The 16,231-nt window shown below is 50.8% G+C and overlaps 2 protein-coding genes across 3 annotated transcripts; both read left to right on the top strand.

Moving 5' to 3' along the window:
* The first annotated feature begins 1,745 nt into the window (after nt 1-1,745).
* Nucleotides 1,746-5,006, top strand: MRPL41 (mitochondrial ribosomal protein L41). 2 transcript variants are annotated; one of them, XM_032973369.2, is made up of 3 exons: nt 1,746-1,889; nt 2,277-2,409; nt 4,503-5,006. In XM_032973369.2, the coding sequence occupies exon 3, from the start codon at nt 4,525-4,527 to the stop codon at nt 4,930-4,932; it is 408 nt and encodes a 135-aa protein (XP_032829260.1). In that variant the 5' UTR covers nt 1,746-1,889; nt 2,277-2,409; nt 4,503-4,524; the 3' UTR covers nt 4,933-5,006. The 2 variants fall into 2 exon arrangements, with proteins under 2 accessions (XP_032829260.1, XP_032829259.1); XM_032973368.2 differs by lacking the exon at nt 2,277-2,409 and having other exon boundaries at nt 1,756-1,889.
* Nucleotides 5,007-7,154: 2,148 nt separating this feature from the next.
* On the top strand, nt 7,155-15,965 carry LOC116953303 (katanin p60 ATPase-containing subunit A-like 1). Its single transcript, XM_032973395.2, has 11 exons — nt 7,155-7,663; nt 8,075-8,268; nt 9,723-9,874; nt 10,515-10,722; nt 11,121-11,245; nt 11,763-11,868; nt 12,369-12,527; nt 12,720-12,846; nt 13,442-13,576; nt 14,122-14,248; nt 14,845-15,965. Exons 2-11 carry the CDS (start codon nt 8,107-8,109, stop codon nt 15,041-15,043), a joined length of 1,500 nt encoding a protein of 499 aa, XP_032829286.1. The 5' UTR covers nt 7,155-7,663; nt 8,075-8,106; the 3' UTR covers nt 15,044-15,965.
* The last annotated feature ends 266 nt before the right edge of the window (nt 15,966-16,231 follow it).

The following is a 16,231-nucleotide window of genomic DNA, read 5'->3' as shown; positions in this document are numbered from 1 at the left end:
GACCACATCGCCCCCTACTGGCAGATGAGGGCACAGGGACCGGTCGACTGAGGGTGCCCTTTCAGCGTGAAGCGCCCAGCCGTTCTCAGTCATTCACCTGTCGGCCCTTGTGTCTCCACCGTGGTTGCCATCAGAGTCGGGGGGCTGGCGTCTGTGGGTGGTAGGGGTTGATTTTTCACGGAGGGATGGGGGGCTGATATAGCAGCAGCTGCTTCTCGGGTCTCGCGGTGGAGTCGGCACTCAAAAGAGGAGCCCGGGACCACTGCATAGGAGTATGTGGCAACTTATGTCCGACTGGACATCTGTGGGAAAAAAGAGCTTTATAGCTCATCGGATTCTTCCAGCATTTCTGATTCTGAACTCGATCTTACCTGCATCGATTCCCGCGTGGGATTCACCGAGCCGTGCGCATGCGCAGTCCCGGCAAGCACCAGGCCGGATCCCCGGCACGTGAATGGGGGCCAAGCGCCCCGTGCCGGCACATGAATGGACGCCAAACCTGGTCACTCGCGGCCGCCGCATTCTCTCTGCGATGTTTCTGCCCGCGGAATGTTCACTCGGCTCATTTTCAAATTGATTTGCTGAAAAAAAATCTTATACTTTTTTGTGAATGACTTTCCATTTTTTTCATTCCTGTAACGCGGTTTGCTTTTTAGCGCTGATTTTTGTTTTGCTTTTGAAGTGGCGAGGACCCCCCCCCCCCCCATAGTCTAGCAGGGAGAGTCCTTGCTATCATCATCTAAGGCAGCGGTTCAAAGCGTGCCTGACTGCTGCTGCAGACACTGAATGTTGAGACCGGTCCCGACTTTTTCAGTACGCAACCCCTAGAAGCGCCGTGTGACTGATGGGAATGTGTAAACAAAACGTTCGTTTGTCCATAATATAGGTGTCTGGGTTACATCTCGTAAATATAAATGTGTCCTTAAACCCACCGCCACCCGACACAATGCGTTACTAAATTATGGTTTAAAGCTTTCGTAACTGCAGGGATTCATATTCTTGGTTCTTTCGGTAAAGTCACGTTGAAGGGAAACAATATAATACCACACCTGATGATGATTGCTTGTGTTGCAGTCGAAACGTCGTGAGAATTTTATTTTTTTATATTTTTATTATTTTATTGTTTCCCTTCGACGTGACTTTACCGAAAGAACCAAGAATATAAAAATGCGTTACTAGTTCAGCACACGCCGGTGTGTTGGTGAGTAAACCTACGACAATTTACAATTCGAGTACTCTGACGTTTCGCCTAATTACAACCAGCCGCATGATCAGGTGACAGCCAGAATTGTGGAGAAATCCTGCTCCTGTTTCGGTCTTTAATAGACGGGAGATAAATGTGATGCCGTCACTTGTGATCCAATAAGGGGGGGTAATTTAGTCATTACAATAGATATTCTTTGGGTCTTTCGGTAAAGTCAGAAGATAGGTTCAAAGAAAATAAAAAAAACTACGAGCTTTCGATCGCAACACAACAAGCATTCGTTATCAGGAAGAAAAAAAGAGGGGGGCAGCTGCGGAGGCAGACTTTTAAAGGTTTTGGATACTTATTACATTATTATTACAATGGAAACTTATTGTTTGGGTTATTCACAGTTAACACACGGTAGGGATGCACATTATGCGTGCACAGTATCCATGCACATTATGCAAGCACATTGTGTATGGACATTATGCATGTACATTGTGCATGTACATTGTGTATGTACATTACAGCTTCACATGCGAAAGTCTTCGTGGTAAACTGAGTGCGAGGCGGACGGAAACGAAGAGAAGTGGGGGGGGGGGCGCGAGTCGCCGCGTCTTGAGCCGCATCGAGCCGCCCCCTCCCTGCGCTGCGTTCCGTGGGGGCCCCCGGGGTCATTGAGCACGCGGGGACGGCTCCGGTGGTGAGGCGAGACGCGGTCTCAGCTACCGCATCTACACTGCGACACAGCAGCATAACCACAGCTACACTGCGACACAGCAGCATAACCACAGCTACACTGCGACATAACCACAGCTACACAGCAGCATTACGACGGCGACATAACCACAGCTACACAGCAGCATAATCACGCCTACACTGCGACAAAGCCACAGCTACACAACGACATACCCACTGCTACATAACGACAACCACAGCTTCACAACAACAGCTACACGACATAGCCACAGCTACATGACATAGCCACAACTACATAACCACACAACCACACCTACACACCAGCTACACAACGACACTACTGTGCATACAATGTGCTTACAATGTGCTTCTCTCTGTGTCTCTGGCACAGGGTGGCCGGTTAGAACACATTGAGGCTGGCCTGCCTACGAACCATCCTGGGTTTATCCAGGCTGGATTCTGTGAGGAGCTCACAAATCCTTGAAAGATCTGGACACGGTCCCATCAGTGAGCTCCTCCGACAGGCAAGGCTGCGTTCGCTGGGTCATGTAGCCCGCATGCCCAGCCACCTAATGCCCAATCAGCTTCTGTTTGAACGGATAGAGGAGGCTAAACGGGCACGACACGGGCTGGAAAAGAGATGGACTGATATGGTATAGGAGGTTGTGGAGCTAAGTGGACTTGCTAATGACTGGTAGCAGTGTTTTCAAGACCGGCCTCTGTGGAGGAGGCTCGTGAAGGACGCTGCTACTAGGCAGTTGGAGGCAGTCGCCCTCCAGCAATAACGGAGGGCAGATGAACGACGTCACAACAACGAGCGGAGCGCCTGGCGGATAAAACAGCAATTTTGATTTAAAGATTTCGTGACTGCAGTGATTCATATTCTTGGTTCTTTCGGTAAAGTCACGTTGAAGGGAAACAAAATAATAAAATATATATAAAACAATACAATTCTCACGACGTTTCGACTGTTACAGTCATCATCAGGTGTGAAAAAACCAACGGCAAGAAACATTTGAAAGAAGTGGCGGTTTGTAGTTATTTATTTTTAAACGTTTTTATTTAGTTACTTTTAAACGGTGTTTTTATTTATTTTAAAAACCCGATTTGACAGTTTGAAAATTTAATGTATGCATACATGAAATTTTCGTCTCCCCCCTCCTCTTTTCCGAACATAGATGGACTCGTCCTTCTAAACAAACTGTCAAATCGCTATCCGTGGTGCCAACGGTTTTTTAAAATAAATAAATACAACACCTAGGAATAGGTTTTACCCTTTTAACTGGCACATAAATAAAAACAACGTTTATAAATAAATACAAACCGCCACTTCTTTCAAATGCTTCTTGCCGTTGGTTTTTTCACACCTGATGATGACTGTGTTACAGTCGAAACGTCGTGAAAATTTTATTGTTTATATATTTTATTATTGTATTGTTTCCCTTCAACGTGACTTTACCGAAAGAACCAAGAATATAAAACACAGCAAGTTGGCACAGTAGGGGGCACAGCTGGTGCATCATCTGCCAGTCATCTCAGTCATCCCATGGTACCTGGGTCTGTCTCGTGACCTGTCGGCGAGCCTTCGACACTCAAAGTGCACCTGGCCTGGCACTGGCGCCGTGGTGGCCTCACCACCACTAAGTGGTGAATGGCGTCTGTTGTCTCTAACCCAATGAGGAGCGGTGGCGCAGTGGTTTTGGGCACTGTGATTCGAACCCGCCGACCAGAATGTTATTCCTGCTCACGGCCAACACAAGTGATGAATATCTGAACCGGTCCTGGACCTCCCCTGGTCGACTCAGCCTGAAATTAGTACATGGTGCGGTGTGTAAGCATCGGCATTGGGGAGGCATGCAAACAGATGTACTGGCCACCCCACCCCCTCGTGTGCTGTATGTATATATGTTTAACTTATTTCGCACCGTACGTAGCCAAACGTGCTAACCGGAGGTCCTGTGCCGGCCTTCATAGGTGCTCATTAACAGCCCTTGCACCAAACAGCCTGTGAGCTCTGCAAGCGAGGCTGCATTGACTGGGTTATGTAGCCCGCATGCCCAAGTAGCTTATGTTTGGCTGCATAAATGGGGCTAAGTTGGCGCAGCATGGGCTACATAAGAGATGGACCCGTGCGATACAGAAGGACGTAAAGCTGATTTGGATTGTTGAAGACCCAGCGGTGTCGAGATTGGCCTCTGTGGAGGAGGCTCGTGAAGGACGCTACTGCGCAGTTGGAGGCAGACGCCCTCCAACAACCAGAAGACGGTGGAGGAACGACGCTCGCAAAAGCAAGCGGAGTGCTGGGCGGATAAAATGTAGCAAGTTGGTACAGTAGGGGGCACAGGTGGTGCATCAGCCGGCCATCTCAGTCAACCTATGTCACCTGGGTCCCATTAACTGCTAGTGAGCCTTTGACACTTCACCTGGCCTCAAAGTGTATCTAGCCTGACACAAATGTTTTGGCGAAATGGCGGATTTTCCATACATATTTTTCCATGTGTACGTCCGTGTGTACACATCTACGGCTCTCTGCGTGGACGTACAGCCGTGTGTGTGTGTACATCATACGTGTACCGTACAATCTGCGTCTCCCCCCCCCCCCCTCGTGCGGTGTCAGTGAGCCAGGATTTCCTCTGGAAATGGGGCTGCTGTCGCGCGTGGCGCTCGGCCTGGTGCGTGGCGCCGACCGCACCTCACCGTTTACGAGCAAACGCGGCCCGCGAGACTTCTACAAGGGCCGCGGGGCACGCATCGCCGGGCGTCACACGCCCTCGGGGAAGTTCGTGCCGGTGCGGGAGATGATCCCGGAGCTGGTCGTGCCGGACTTGACCGGCTTCACGCTGCGGCCGTACGTTTCGTACCGGGCGCCCCCCGGCTCGACGGCACCACCCACTGCACAGAGCCTCTTCGATGCCGTGGTGGCGCCCGACATGGAGCGCGACATCAAGGCCGGAGCCTTCGACCCGGACGCGCTCGAGAAGTACGGGTTTGAGCCATCGCAGAGCGGGAAACTTTTCCAACTCTACCCTAAGAACTTCCCGCGGTGATCTCCCTCCCCGCCTGCCCTGCCCGCGGTTCTCCTTGGTTCCTGCGAAATGAATAAACAAAACGTTTGTCTCCAGTTTAAATTGTCGGTCTTTTATTTTCCATTAACATTACCTTTTCAAATTTTCTTGCTGTGGTTTTCACACCTGATGATGATTGCTTGTGTTGCAGTCGAAACGTCGTGAGAATTTTATTGTTTTATATTTTTATTATTTTATTGTTTCCCTTCTATGTGACTTTACCGAAAGAACCAAGAGTATGAATCCCTGCAGTCACGAAAGCTTTAAATCAAAATTGCTGTGTGCATCAGAGAACTGGATCCTAACCAAGCATTACAGAGAGGTTGCTTCACCTGAGCACCGGTGTTGTGAGACAGAACGCTGAGTATTTGGGAATGTTGTAGCGAGGCAGGAGAAGCGATGCAGAGGTCCAGAAGAAACGCGAAGCAGGAGGTCAACGTTACAGATGTGATCGAGCAGAAGCGGGTACACTGGGTGTGGGCACGTGCAAGGTGGGGGGGCCTAATAAATTTGGTTTGCTGTCATATCTCAAGTTTTGGTGAGATTTGCTCTGCTACATGCTGACCAGGCGTGTGTGTGAAGAGTCCAATCGACTGTGGTTATGAACCCATTTATGCTGCTGGTTGGATAGAAGCCGTGAAGGGCGATTTGATAAACATGCAGCTCCACTTGAACTGCCTTGCCAGGAGATAGAATTGAACCAAATCGGAGGGTACTGCCCATTACACCATCAATGTGACAGATGCCTTTTCTCAAGGTTTAAAATTTGAAGTTAATTTTGTATAAAGAGGTGAGAACTCAAGAGGGGTGCTGTGGTGGAGATATGGTAACTACCTCTCGTGGTATACAGGAGATCGTGGATTCAATTCAAACCGTTGTATATGTGGAGTTTGCATGTCTCTCGCATGGATTTTTCTCCAGGTCCCCCAGTTTTTCTTTCACATTTATAATCAACATCACGCGTTTAGAGTATTTGGCCGCAATACATTTCAACATGATAAGCCACTTTGTTGAGCGATCATTTGTGACCAGGTCGCTTCTGAAAAATGGCTACATCGCTCATTGGGCCTTCCCTGGTAAAACAAAAAATACAGATTACACCACTGAAACCAAATATACATTGGAACAAAAAAAACAGTCGCCCTCCAACAACAGCGGAGGGCAGAGGAGCAACGCTCAAAACAACGAGTTGGAGCACCGGGTGGCTAAAACGCGGCAAGTTGGCACAGTAGGAGGCACAGCTGGTGCATCTGCCAATCATCTCAGTAAACCCATGGCACCTGGGTCTACCCCCATGACATGTCAGCGAGCTTTCGACGCTTCACGTTGGCCTCGAGGAGTACCTAGCCTGGCACAAGCGTCGCGGTGACGTTTCGCTACTTGGTGACGACCGCCTGCTAGCTGCTGGTCCCGGGCTGCGTTTTGGCGCTGCTTGGAGGTGGCCGCGACACCAGCCAGGAGGCGATGGGGAGCCACCAGGCTGGAGTCTACCAGGCAGGCAGCAGGGGGCTATCCGTGCGGATCGGGCCGCTTGTGAGAGTCCGTGGTGAAAGGGACACTCACCCTGTCTGGTAGGATGGGGATGGTTTCGTTTAATATTTGTGTTTTTTTTGGCCTGTGCACTTCTGCAGTGTGTTTGCGTTGATCGTTGTAACGTTCTTACCCCGTGCCCCTACTGGACATCTGTGGAAAAAAAAGCTTTATAGCGCATCGGATGCCTCCGGTATTAAAACATATTCTGAATCGGATTCACTTGTTTTCCAGATCGGTGAATGGGTGCTGTATGCAGCACACCGAGCGTTAACTTTGACCCTGACCCGTGTGTGGAGAGTTCAATTTAAATGTGGCAGCTGTACTGAGGGACGAACTGCGCCGTGTCTTGGTGTGGTCATCAACTCTGTTATTTTTCTGCCTTCCCCAAGCTGTTCTCTCTGTTGCACTCCTATTGTGTTTGTGTTGTTGTGACTCGCTTGACCTCCTACCCCTACTCACAGCTCATCGGATTCCCTCCCCGAAGCATCGGCACGCAGTCTCATTCTGAATTGCAAAATTCTAAGATTGAGCGCATGACGTCATGTCAATATGACGTCACGCAAGCGATGTCTCGCTTTTACCCGAGGTGGACGTCATCGCCAGATGTTCTCGTCCACCCAAGAAAACAACGGGCTATTACGTCATTTCGCGCTGTCCTGCTTTGCCAAATTCAAGTTGCAAGAAGGAGAGGGCGTAACGTCATGTCCGCGGAGAGGTCACTCGTGACGTAGTGCCGGGCCCCGCAACGCTCGGGGAGAGGATAGGGCGGCTGAGAGACCGGGAGAGCGTGGGGAGAGCGGGGAGCGCGAGAGAGAGGGAGCGGGGAGCGTGCGGGGAGCGCGAGAGAGAGCGGTGAGCGCGAGAGAGAGAGGGAGCGGTGAGCGCGAGAGAGGGAGTGCGAGAGAGAGTGCGGGGAGCGCGAGAGAGAGAGCCGGGGAGCGCGAGAGAGAGAGCGGGGAGAGAGCAGCAGGTAGAGAGAGGGAGACGCGGCGCTGGGTGTGTGCGGCCCAGGGGCTCTGCTCTGCGCGACTGACGACGGCGGAGGGAAACAAAGACGGAGGCGAGGAGAGAGACGCAGTGAGGGAGAGACGGGGAGAGGAGACCACGGTGCTGGGTTGCGAGTCGCCTGGGAGACGCTTCCACAACAGTCGGCGACCCTCGCTCGCGCCACCAGTGCCTGGTGCGCTGACTGACTGCCATGACTGTACCATGACTGTACCATGAGTCTCTGTACCATTACTCTGTCTAATACCATGTCTCTCTCTAATACCATGTCTCTCACTCTCTGTACCATGACAATGTATCACCACTATGTGTACAAATACTTTCTCTGTACCATGACAATGTATCACCACTGTAACATGGTAATGTACCACCACTCTCTCTGTACCATGTCTCTCTACCATGACTCCGTACCATGAGTGTACCGTGATTCTGTACCTTGACAATGTACCATGTCTCTGTACCAAGACTCTCCTTTTAACTTCACTGCCAGGTCTCGGTGCCTCTCAGGACTGCGACCGTGTGTGTGTGTGTCTCGTCTCTATGCATCGTGACTGTGGCCCTCCTTGTGGGTTTGCTCTTGGCCTAGGGGAGAAGTGAGGAGTAGGTTGGCCCCCCGCCATGAACCTGTCCAAGATCGTGGAGAACGTGAAGATGGGCCGCGAGTTTGCGCTCTTGGGCCTGTACGACGCGGCGCTCGTGTACTACCAGGGCGTCCTGCAGGAGATCCAGCACTACATCGCCTCGCTCAAGGAGCCGCTACGGCGCCAGCGCTGGCAGGAGGTGACCTCGGCGAAATGAATCCCCACCGTCGTTTGAAATTCGTAGGAATCGCGAGCCAATGACACCGACGGCATTAAAAACCCCGTGACCATTGCCGATGACGGACGCACGTACGTGCACGTCATCGGGTTTTTCTTCCGATTCCGTTCCAACGACATACACGTACGTCACGTCGTCATAGGAAGGGAATCGGAAGAAAAAGGACATTCGAGAAGGTGTATGGCACAGTTTGGCGCCAGCTATCGTAAGAGTGTGGTCGTATCGCTACAGTTTTCAGCGGTGAGTGTGATGTCTTTAAAAACAGCGGCCCTACGCCTCTCTGAATAAAATTAACATTGAACCGCGGTGCACGGGGCATTGACCCTGCCTGGTAGGATAGGGATGGTTTAGTTTTATATTTCTATGTTTTTGGGTGATTTGTTTACCTTTCTTGTACTTTGCACTTCTGTCGGGTTTTTGTGTTGTTTGTTGTTGTAACGCTCTTACCCGCCCCTACTCGACATCTGTGAAAAGGAGCTTTATAACCCATCGTATTCCTCCTGCAATCTAAATAAATATTCTGAACTTGCGGTCATCTCGGAACGGGAAGAGGGTTATGCAGGTGGAGCATTTGAACTTCAGTATTTAGGTAGTATGGTAACTGGAGATGGAAGGTGCATCGCAGACATAAACAGAAGAATAGCATTGGCAAAAGATAAATTGCAGAATATGGGACCTATATTGAAGAATAAGAAATTGTTAATGACAACAAGAATTATAATACTGCAGCGTTGCATATGCTGGTCTGTATGGATGTGAAAGCTGGACCATTACAACAGGCCCTGCAGAGCGAACTGGAAGCGACAGAGATTTGGTTTTCAAGGAGGATGTTAAACATTTCACGGACAGACAAAACGAGTGACGTAAATGTAGTTTGGATAACGTCAGGTTACATAACAAGAAAATGTTTAAGAACAATCATAGAAATTTAATAGTTAGATTTCTTGGACTTGTAATGAGAAAACAGGGTACTGAATATAAACGTGGTTTTAACTGGGAAAATTATAGGTACCACAAGAAGCCAGGAAAGAGCGAATTATGTTACAAAATCAATTTGAACAACTGAGTAGCAAGCGCGAACTTCTCGAGTGAATATTGTGGACAGAGCTGCTAAGTGGAAGGAGGCCACGACCACCAGACGTCTTCGAGAAAGGACGTGGCCCGTAGAGGGAGGAGCGAGATGCAAATGCGACATTCGAGCTCGTTGAAAAAACGAGACAGGACGGACTAGAAACAGCGTGGGTGTGCTGTGAACCCATTCGGTCGAATCGCAACACTGAATTCACGAGGATTGACGTAACTGCCGGTGTTGACGGACGCAACGGGTCACCGCTGCGTACCTCATAGAGAGAGAGCGCCGGCGGTCGGGCTGCTGTTTAGCGAGTGACTAACATCGTTTGTCATGCGTGCCGCAGGTGAGGGCAGAAATGGTGCAGGAGTACGAGCAGGTGAAGGATATCGTCAAGACTCTCGCCAGCTTCAAGATCGACAGCTTCCCGCTGCAGGTTTACGAGGAGCCCACCCGAGACCCTGACGTGTGGCCGGCCCCAACACCCGCCGAGAACAGGTGACCGCAGGGGCAAGGTCATTTATAATACATTTTTAGTATGGTTATCACGCTTCTTTACCCAGGAAAGCCTGTATATTTGTAGTTTGTATGTTATCCCCGTGGTCACGTGGGGAGAACATCCAAAGTTCAAATATACAGCAGGCGTCGGGGTCGGCATCGAACCCACGGCCTCCTTGCATACCAGGCGAGGTAGTTATCATCTCACCACCGCGGCACCCATGCAAAGCACAAGCGCGTCCAACTCTGTCTGGACTTGAAACTGTTAACATGAACAGTAGTTAAAAATGTAGTACATTTGGTATTGGGTTTCACAGACGCGGGCTGCAGTAGTTTCACAGTAGGTGGGGGGCGATGTTGCTGTCGTGTGCAACCCCAATTGAGTCATTTGCGATGGGTTTTTTAAATCAAATTTGAACTGTGGCGCCAGCCACACAATGGCCTACCCATTTGCAATCACGTCAGGAGATCTCTAAAGTACCCTGAGAGTGAAGGAAGATGGCGCATAGTATTAGTATGGTTAATAACGCAGGGCAGCCTGCAGGAATCGAACCAAGAACCTCTAGCAACCTGCGAACGCACTAAATCGCTGGGCTGTGGTACCCCCTCAAACATTCCCACTTCATTTGTCTTTTCACAGGCATTCTCCTGCCATCTTCAGGCCAGTGGATGCAGGGAAAGGCAAGAGGGAAGTGAAGCTAGGTCGGAGGGAGCAGCAGGCAGCCGCCGCCGCCGCCGCTGGCAGGGTGAAGCCATCCCAGCCGTCGGCTCGGAGCGAGAAGCCGCGGATTTCTGTTCCCTCTGCCAAGGACAGGGAGGGGCGGGCACGTGGGCGCGACGCTGACAAGGTGAGGGAACTCGGGCACTCACCGCGTCCTCACACCTCGGCCTTTTTGTAATGTGATAAAGAATGTGCAACGCGCACGGTTGTCATTCACTCTCAAGAGCTAGAGAGACGGACTATTCAACCGCCACACTGCAGGTCACCTCACTTCCCTTTGTGCTTCTTCCCTTGACACCGCTCCACCTTTGAGACCCCTCCCATCGTCTCTTATCCCGAGCTCTCATGATGACAACCTTTCTCAATTCAAGAAGCGCGTTCGTAACTCTTTGCTACTGTACCTGTGATACTCATGCCGTTTATTGTTGGGGCCTTAACATTGTGGGGGCCTTTTGCACCTGCGCTCGGAAAATCGTTCGGGAAACCATTTAATCCTCACGTGTTTTGCTGGCGGGGAATGCGCAGGGCAAGCGAGGAGTTCAGGAGCCGCTGTCGGAAGAAGGGAAGAAGTTTGACGGAACAGGCTACGACAAGGATCTTGTGGAAGCTCTGGAAAGGGACATCGTCTCCCGCAACCCCAACGTCCGCTGGTGAGCGTGGTGCCGCGTTACCACTGGTGTCCACTCGCTCCAGTCGCCGATCCCCCGTTTGGCCGGGGCCGTGTGCCTAGTGGAGGCCACGCCACGCTGTGCCTGGGGACGTAGCCGCACCCCCCCGCGTCGTCCCCACGATTGTTTTCCCACTGCTTGTGTTCAATTTTATTTTTTCGTGCTTGATTGCACATTTCTTACGAAGGAGTAATCTTAATTTTAAATCTTCGTTGTAATGGTGCATCTGAATACGTACGGTTGTGTTGTTGTTTTGCTGTAAACAGTAATTGTTGTCGTTCTGTTGTCTTGTTTAAGCCAGGTCTAACCAAGGTCAATCACTTATTGCAATTGAGAGTCATCCTCGTCGCTTCAATTCTCCCCTCTCGTTAACAAAAGAAACTGGGAACTCGCGTGACCGAGGCCGGTCTTAGTGGGCTGTCGCATCGCATGGTTTTTAAATTAGAGATTCACGTTCATTGACTCAGTTGTTACTGCCCTGCGGCGGTGTCATTCCCAGGGACGACATCGCAGACCTTGACGTGGCCAAGAAGCTGCTGGAGGAAGCCGTGGTGCTGCCAATGCTCATTCCGGATTTCTTCAAAGGCATCCGTCGACCGTGGAAGGTGAGACAGAGGGGTGGCGAAGGTTGACGCCCCTGGTGCCCAAGTTAGTGGGGAGCGTAGACACGGACACACGCCAGTAACTGTTACAGACTTCCCCAGTGGTGCGTGGTTACTTTGCACGGCAGGGCGGAAGCAGCGCAGTGGTGATGCCCGTGCTTCACAGCAAGGAGTGCCTGGGTTGGATCACCGACCCGGGCGCATTTCTGCCTGGAGTTTGTGTGTTCTCTCCCCGTGTTATGCGTGGGTTTCCTCCCAGGGTTCTCTGGTTTTCTCTCATGGCTAAAACAAACTGTACAATTAACCGGTATTGGTCAAAACATTCCATTGCTGAAAAATTGCCTGAAAATTACTCATGGGGTTACACACGGCAGCAACATCACTCCCTTCTGCAAAAATTTGGCAGGACCTTTGTGACAGAAGAAATCTTGACACTCACGCTTTCCTGGGTATAAAAGTGTAATAATATGAATGTTGTGCACTGACGAGTCTCCCATTGGCAGGGTGTGCTCATGGTCGGCCCTCCAGGCACAGGCAAGACCATGTTGGCCAAGGCCGTGGCCACTGAGTGTGGAACAACCTTCTTCAACATCTCCTCGTCCACGCTCACGTCCAAGTACCGCGGCGAATCCGAGAAGCTCGTCCGTCTGCTCTTCGAAATGGTAGGACGGCAGGTTTGCTTCCGGCCGCCCTTCCTGCCAGATTTAGAATCTTGTGCGGCCAAGATCCTCGATCGCCGAGGGGTCTCGTGGCGCAACCGCAGCATGACCGCGGCACGACCGCAGCATGACCGCGGCACCAGTGCGCCCCGGTTGACTCCTGTTCCGCGCTGTGTGTTTTGCTCTTTGCCCCAGGCGAGGTTTTACGCCCCGACCACCATATTCATTGACGAGATTGACGCGATCTGCAGCCGCCGCGGCACCTCGGACGAGCATGAGGCGAGCCGCAGGGTCAAGTCCGAGCTTCTCATCCAGATGGATGGTGAGAGTCTCCCCCATCCCCACTCCCTCCATGCATCGCGCACACTCTCTCCATTTACTTTCATTTAACGGAAACCTTATTCTTGGTTCTTTCGGTAAAGTCACGTAGATAGAAAATAAAATTTAATGAAAATATTAATAAAAAATAAAAGCAAACAACCATGACGTTTCGATCGCAACACAAGCGTGACTTTACCGAAAGAAACAAGAATATTAATTCCTGCAGCCACGAAAGTTTTAAGTCAAAACGGAAACCTTGCTAAATTACAGACTGTTGGGGAAAGTGCTGTTTGCGATCACCTATTAAGGTCGGCGGTGGGGTGGGGTGGTCAGCACCACGGCTGGCCGCCTTTGCCGAAATTTCACACCGCACCAGGTACTCATTTAAGGCTGCTTAGTCGACCTAGAGGAGGCCCAGGACCGGTTTAGATAATTGTCGCCGACGTTGATCAGGAATCGAATCTCAGGTCGCCAGGTTTGTGGCAACCGCTGCGTCACCGCTGGCGAATTTGTGGGCGCAACAGCACGCATGCTCGCACGCACCCACATAGGTTTCTTCGGCGCCGGTTCACGCTCCGCCAAATGTTGCCGTGCAGGTGTCGGGGGTGCCTTGGAAAACGATGACCCCACCAAGATGGTGATGGTCCTGGCCGCAACCAACTTCCCCTGGGACATCGACGAGGCCTTGCGACGCCGCCTGGAGAAGCGCATCTACATCCCGCTCCCGTCGGGTAGCTCACGGCGGCACGCGAGCACCAACACGCACTTGTGCGCCACTAATTTAACGTCGAATTTAGTACATGTGGTACTGGCGCTGATTTGTAGTGGAGTTAGCACATTTGGAAAATTTGGGCCGTGACCACCAGCCACGCAACGGCCCACTCGCTTGGAATAACGTCACGGGATCGTTAATGTCGACTGTGAAGCAGACACACGGAATTATTTGAGACAAATTATTTTTTATTTACCAGATAAGGACCACTGAGCTATGTAGCTCTTTTTCAGGAACGACCTCGCCAAAAATAGCAGCTGAATAAAGTGGCTTATTGTGTGGGAATATATAGCAGCCAAATACTCTTAATGGCATGATTCTAAAAATGGATGGAAAAATCGGAGGACCCGGAGAAAAATCCACACAACCACAGGGAGAGACACATGGAAACTCCAAATATGCAGTCTTCGGGGTCGGAATCAAACCCACGACCGCCTGTATACCAGACGAGGTAGTTAACAAGCGACTAACACCCCACCGCTTGGCGCTTCACCGTGATGGCAGACTCGGGTCGCGAGGAGCTGCTCAAGATCAACCTACGTGAAGTGGAAGTGTCAGCCGACGTGGACATGAAGAAGATAGCGGAGCAGCTCAATGGCTACTCGGGCGCCGACATCACCAACGTTTGCCGGTGAGTCCAGATGGCGCCCCGCTGTCACCGCCCCGGGGCTCCGTAAAGGGAACCGTTGGTTTTACATTTAATATAATAAAAAAAAATAGTTAAAGCCACACGCATAATATTAATTTGGATGCAGATAAGTGTATGGCGCCATATTCTTGGTCACGGCTTGGCTCAATTAAGCCAGAGTTGAAGCCATGCACTTAATTTGAGCCGGCTCTTATGGGCCTGGTCCAAGCCGCACTAACTCAGGATTCCCATGAGCTGAGCCCGATTCGAGCCCGTAGCTGAGGCCGTTCGCGCATCGTTGGAAGCAGCTGAGCAGCTCAATCCAGAGCTGTGCCGCGTTCGAGGCCGAGCCAGAGCCGAGCCACGACTGAGAATACGGCCCCAGGAGATTTGACTGACGTTACTGTCATCATTTTGTATTATTTTTATATTATATTTTTTTGGCCTCCCCAAATCCCTTACCTATAAACTGCAATCGATAAAAAATGCCACCGTCTCTTCTTGTAAAACAAATGATAAAGTCCGCTGTGGGGAATGCTGTGTTTGACGATGGCATGAGATGGTTAGTGGTGTCTGTTTGCTCTTGATGTATCCTGTAGGGACGCGTCAATGATGGCCATGAGACGCAGGATTCAAGGTCTCACCCCAGAGGAGATTCGCAATCTCTCCAGGGAGGAGCTGCAGATGCCCACCACGATGGAGGACTTTGAGTCTGCCATCCATAAGGTCTCCAAGTCGGTCTCCGCTGCCGACCTGGAGAAGTACATCCAGTGGATGGCAGAGTTCGGTTCTACTTAGCCACGCTGCAAACTCTTCAGCTGGAGAGGAAGTTTACAGGAGACCAAATCAGGGCAAACTGAAACCCCCTTCTCTCCTCCCACAGTACAACAAGTGTAACGAGAAGTGTGTGTGTGTCTCCGTCTGATGTGAAATCCCGTGGCGAAAGATTTAACCGCATATCTTCACTCGGTGTGCGATAATATTTTAACAACAATAATAGGTTGAGTTTGAATCCAATCTTTTTGCCGCACTTACGACTAAAGTAGGGTCAAGCATAACTCCGTCTTCTTGTGCATCTGAGCGAATCAAATAGCGTGTTATTTACCTCTTTCCAGTTAAGCATGGTGGAGAAATCAAACGCCGTATTGCTGCTGTACGGTGGCACAGAGTGGTGGCAGTGCAGTGGTGACCCGGGCGCCTTTTCTCTTTGCGGAATTTGTACGTTCCTCCCCTTGTTCCGCGTGGCTGGTATTGGACCAACATCCCACGTACCTGCAAATGACTCAATTAGGGTTAGACAAAGCAACATTGCCCCTGACTGTAAACACTTGGCAGGACCCGCCTGATAACAGCCTTGAGACTCAGCGAGGCTTCCCCGGGGAAACGAGTGTAGCAGTAGTAATCGTAATGAGTGGAGTGCGGAGCTCCTCTCTGCGTATCGCGTGTTTGCGCTCTCCGTGCTTTATTTAAAATGCAGCTGTTGGCACGAGAGTTTAACCATTGACGTGGCTCAGGGTTCAATGGTAAGTTGTGATGTAATTTTTCCATTCGAAACACCCACCTGCACGCGTCCGTGAGGTCGTGTGACGCTGTTGTATCGCTGTGTGCGCTGTCGTGCGCGCGGTGTGCCGCGCCGTTACGGATCTGTACGTTTGAGCCCGGCGAGGTTTGCTTGTGAAATGAACGATGCAATTAAAATAAAGATGCTAATGATGACTAAGAGGGTGATTTTGAGAGCTTCACTGTTAATGATTACATGGCCCATGGGCAGCGCAAGGTTTGTGGAGGTTCGCCAGTTCGAATCTGGTAGGCCGCCACGTGGTTATTACTGCGGTATGTGTTGACCGTAAAATATTCCGCAGTTGACGTTCAAGATTCCTAATCGAGTGGGCCATTGTGTGCTGGCGTTCCGCTTCATTATTTGCCAAATTTAAAAAGTTACACCGCTAATGACTCGGTTGGGTTTGCACGCGACGACACAGCAGG

The sequence above is a fragment of the Petromyzon marinus genome, chromosome 51 (assembly GCF_048934315.1).
Source record: "Petromyzon marinus isolate PM22_M1 ecotype Great Lakes invasive population chromosome 51, UKy_Petmar_22M1.pri1.0, whole genome shotgun sequence".
NCBI lineage: Eukaryota > Metazoa > Chordata > Hyperoartia > Petromyzontiformes > Petromyzontidae > Petromyzon > Petromyzon marinus.
Note: the sequence above shows the minus strand (reverse complement) of the source record. Positions and strands in the feature narration are given on the sequence as shown.

Bases quoted from the DNA above. Each gene is read 5' to 3' on its own strand.
- LOC116953303 (XM_032973395.2), top strand. From the start codon at position 8,107: ATGAACCTGTCCAAGATCGTGGAGAACGTGAAGATGGGCCGCGAGTTT. The intron at 9,875-10,514 runs GTGACCGCAGGG...GTCTTTTCACAG, and splicing joins CCAACACCCGCCGAGAACAG to GCATTCTCCTGCCATCTTCA. The intron at 10,723-11,120 runs GTGAGGGAACTC...GGGAATGCGCAG, and splicing joins GTGGGCGCGACGCTGACAAG to GGCAAGCGAGGAGTTCAGGA.
- MRPL41 (XM_032973369.2), top strand. From the start codon at position 4,525: ATGGGGCTGCTGTCGCGCGTGGCGCTCGGCCTGGTGCGTGGCGCCGAC.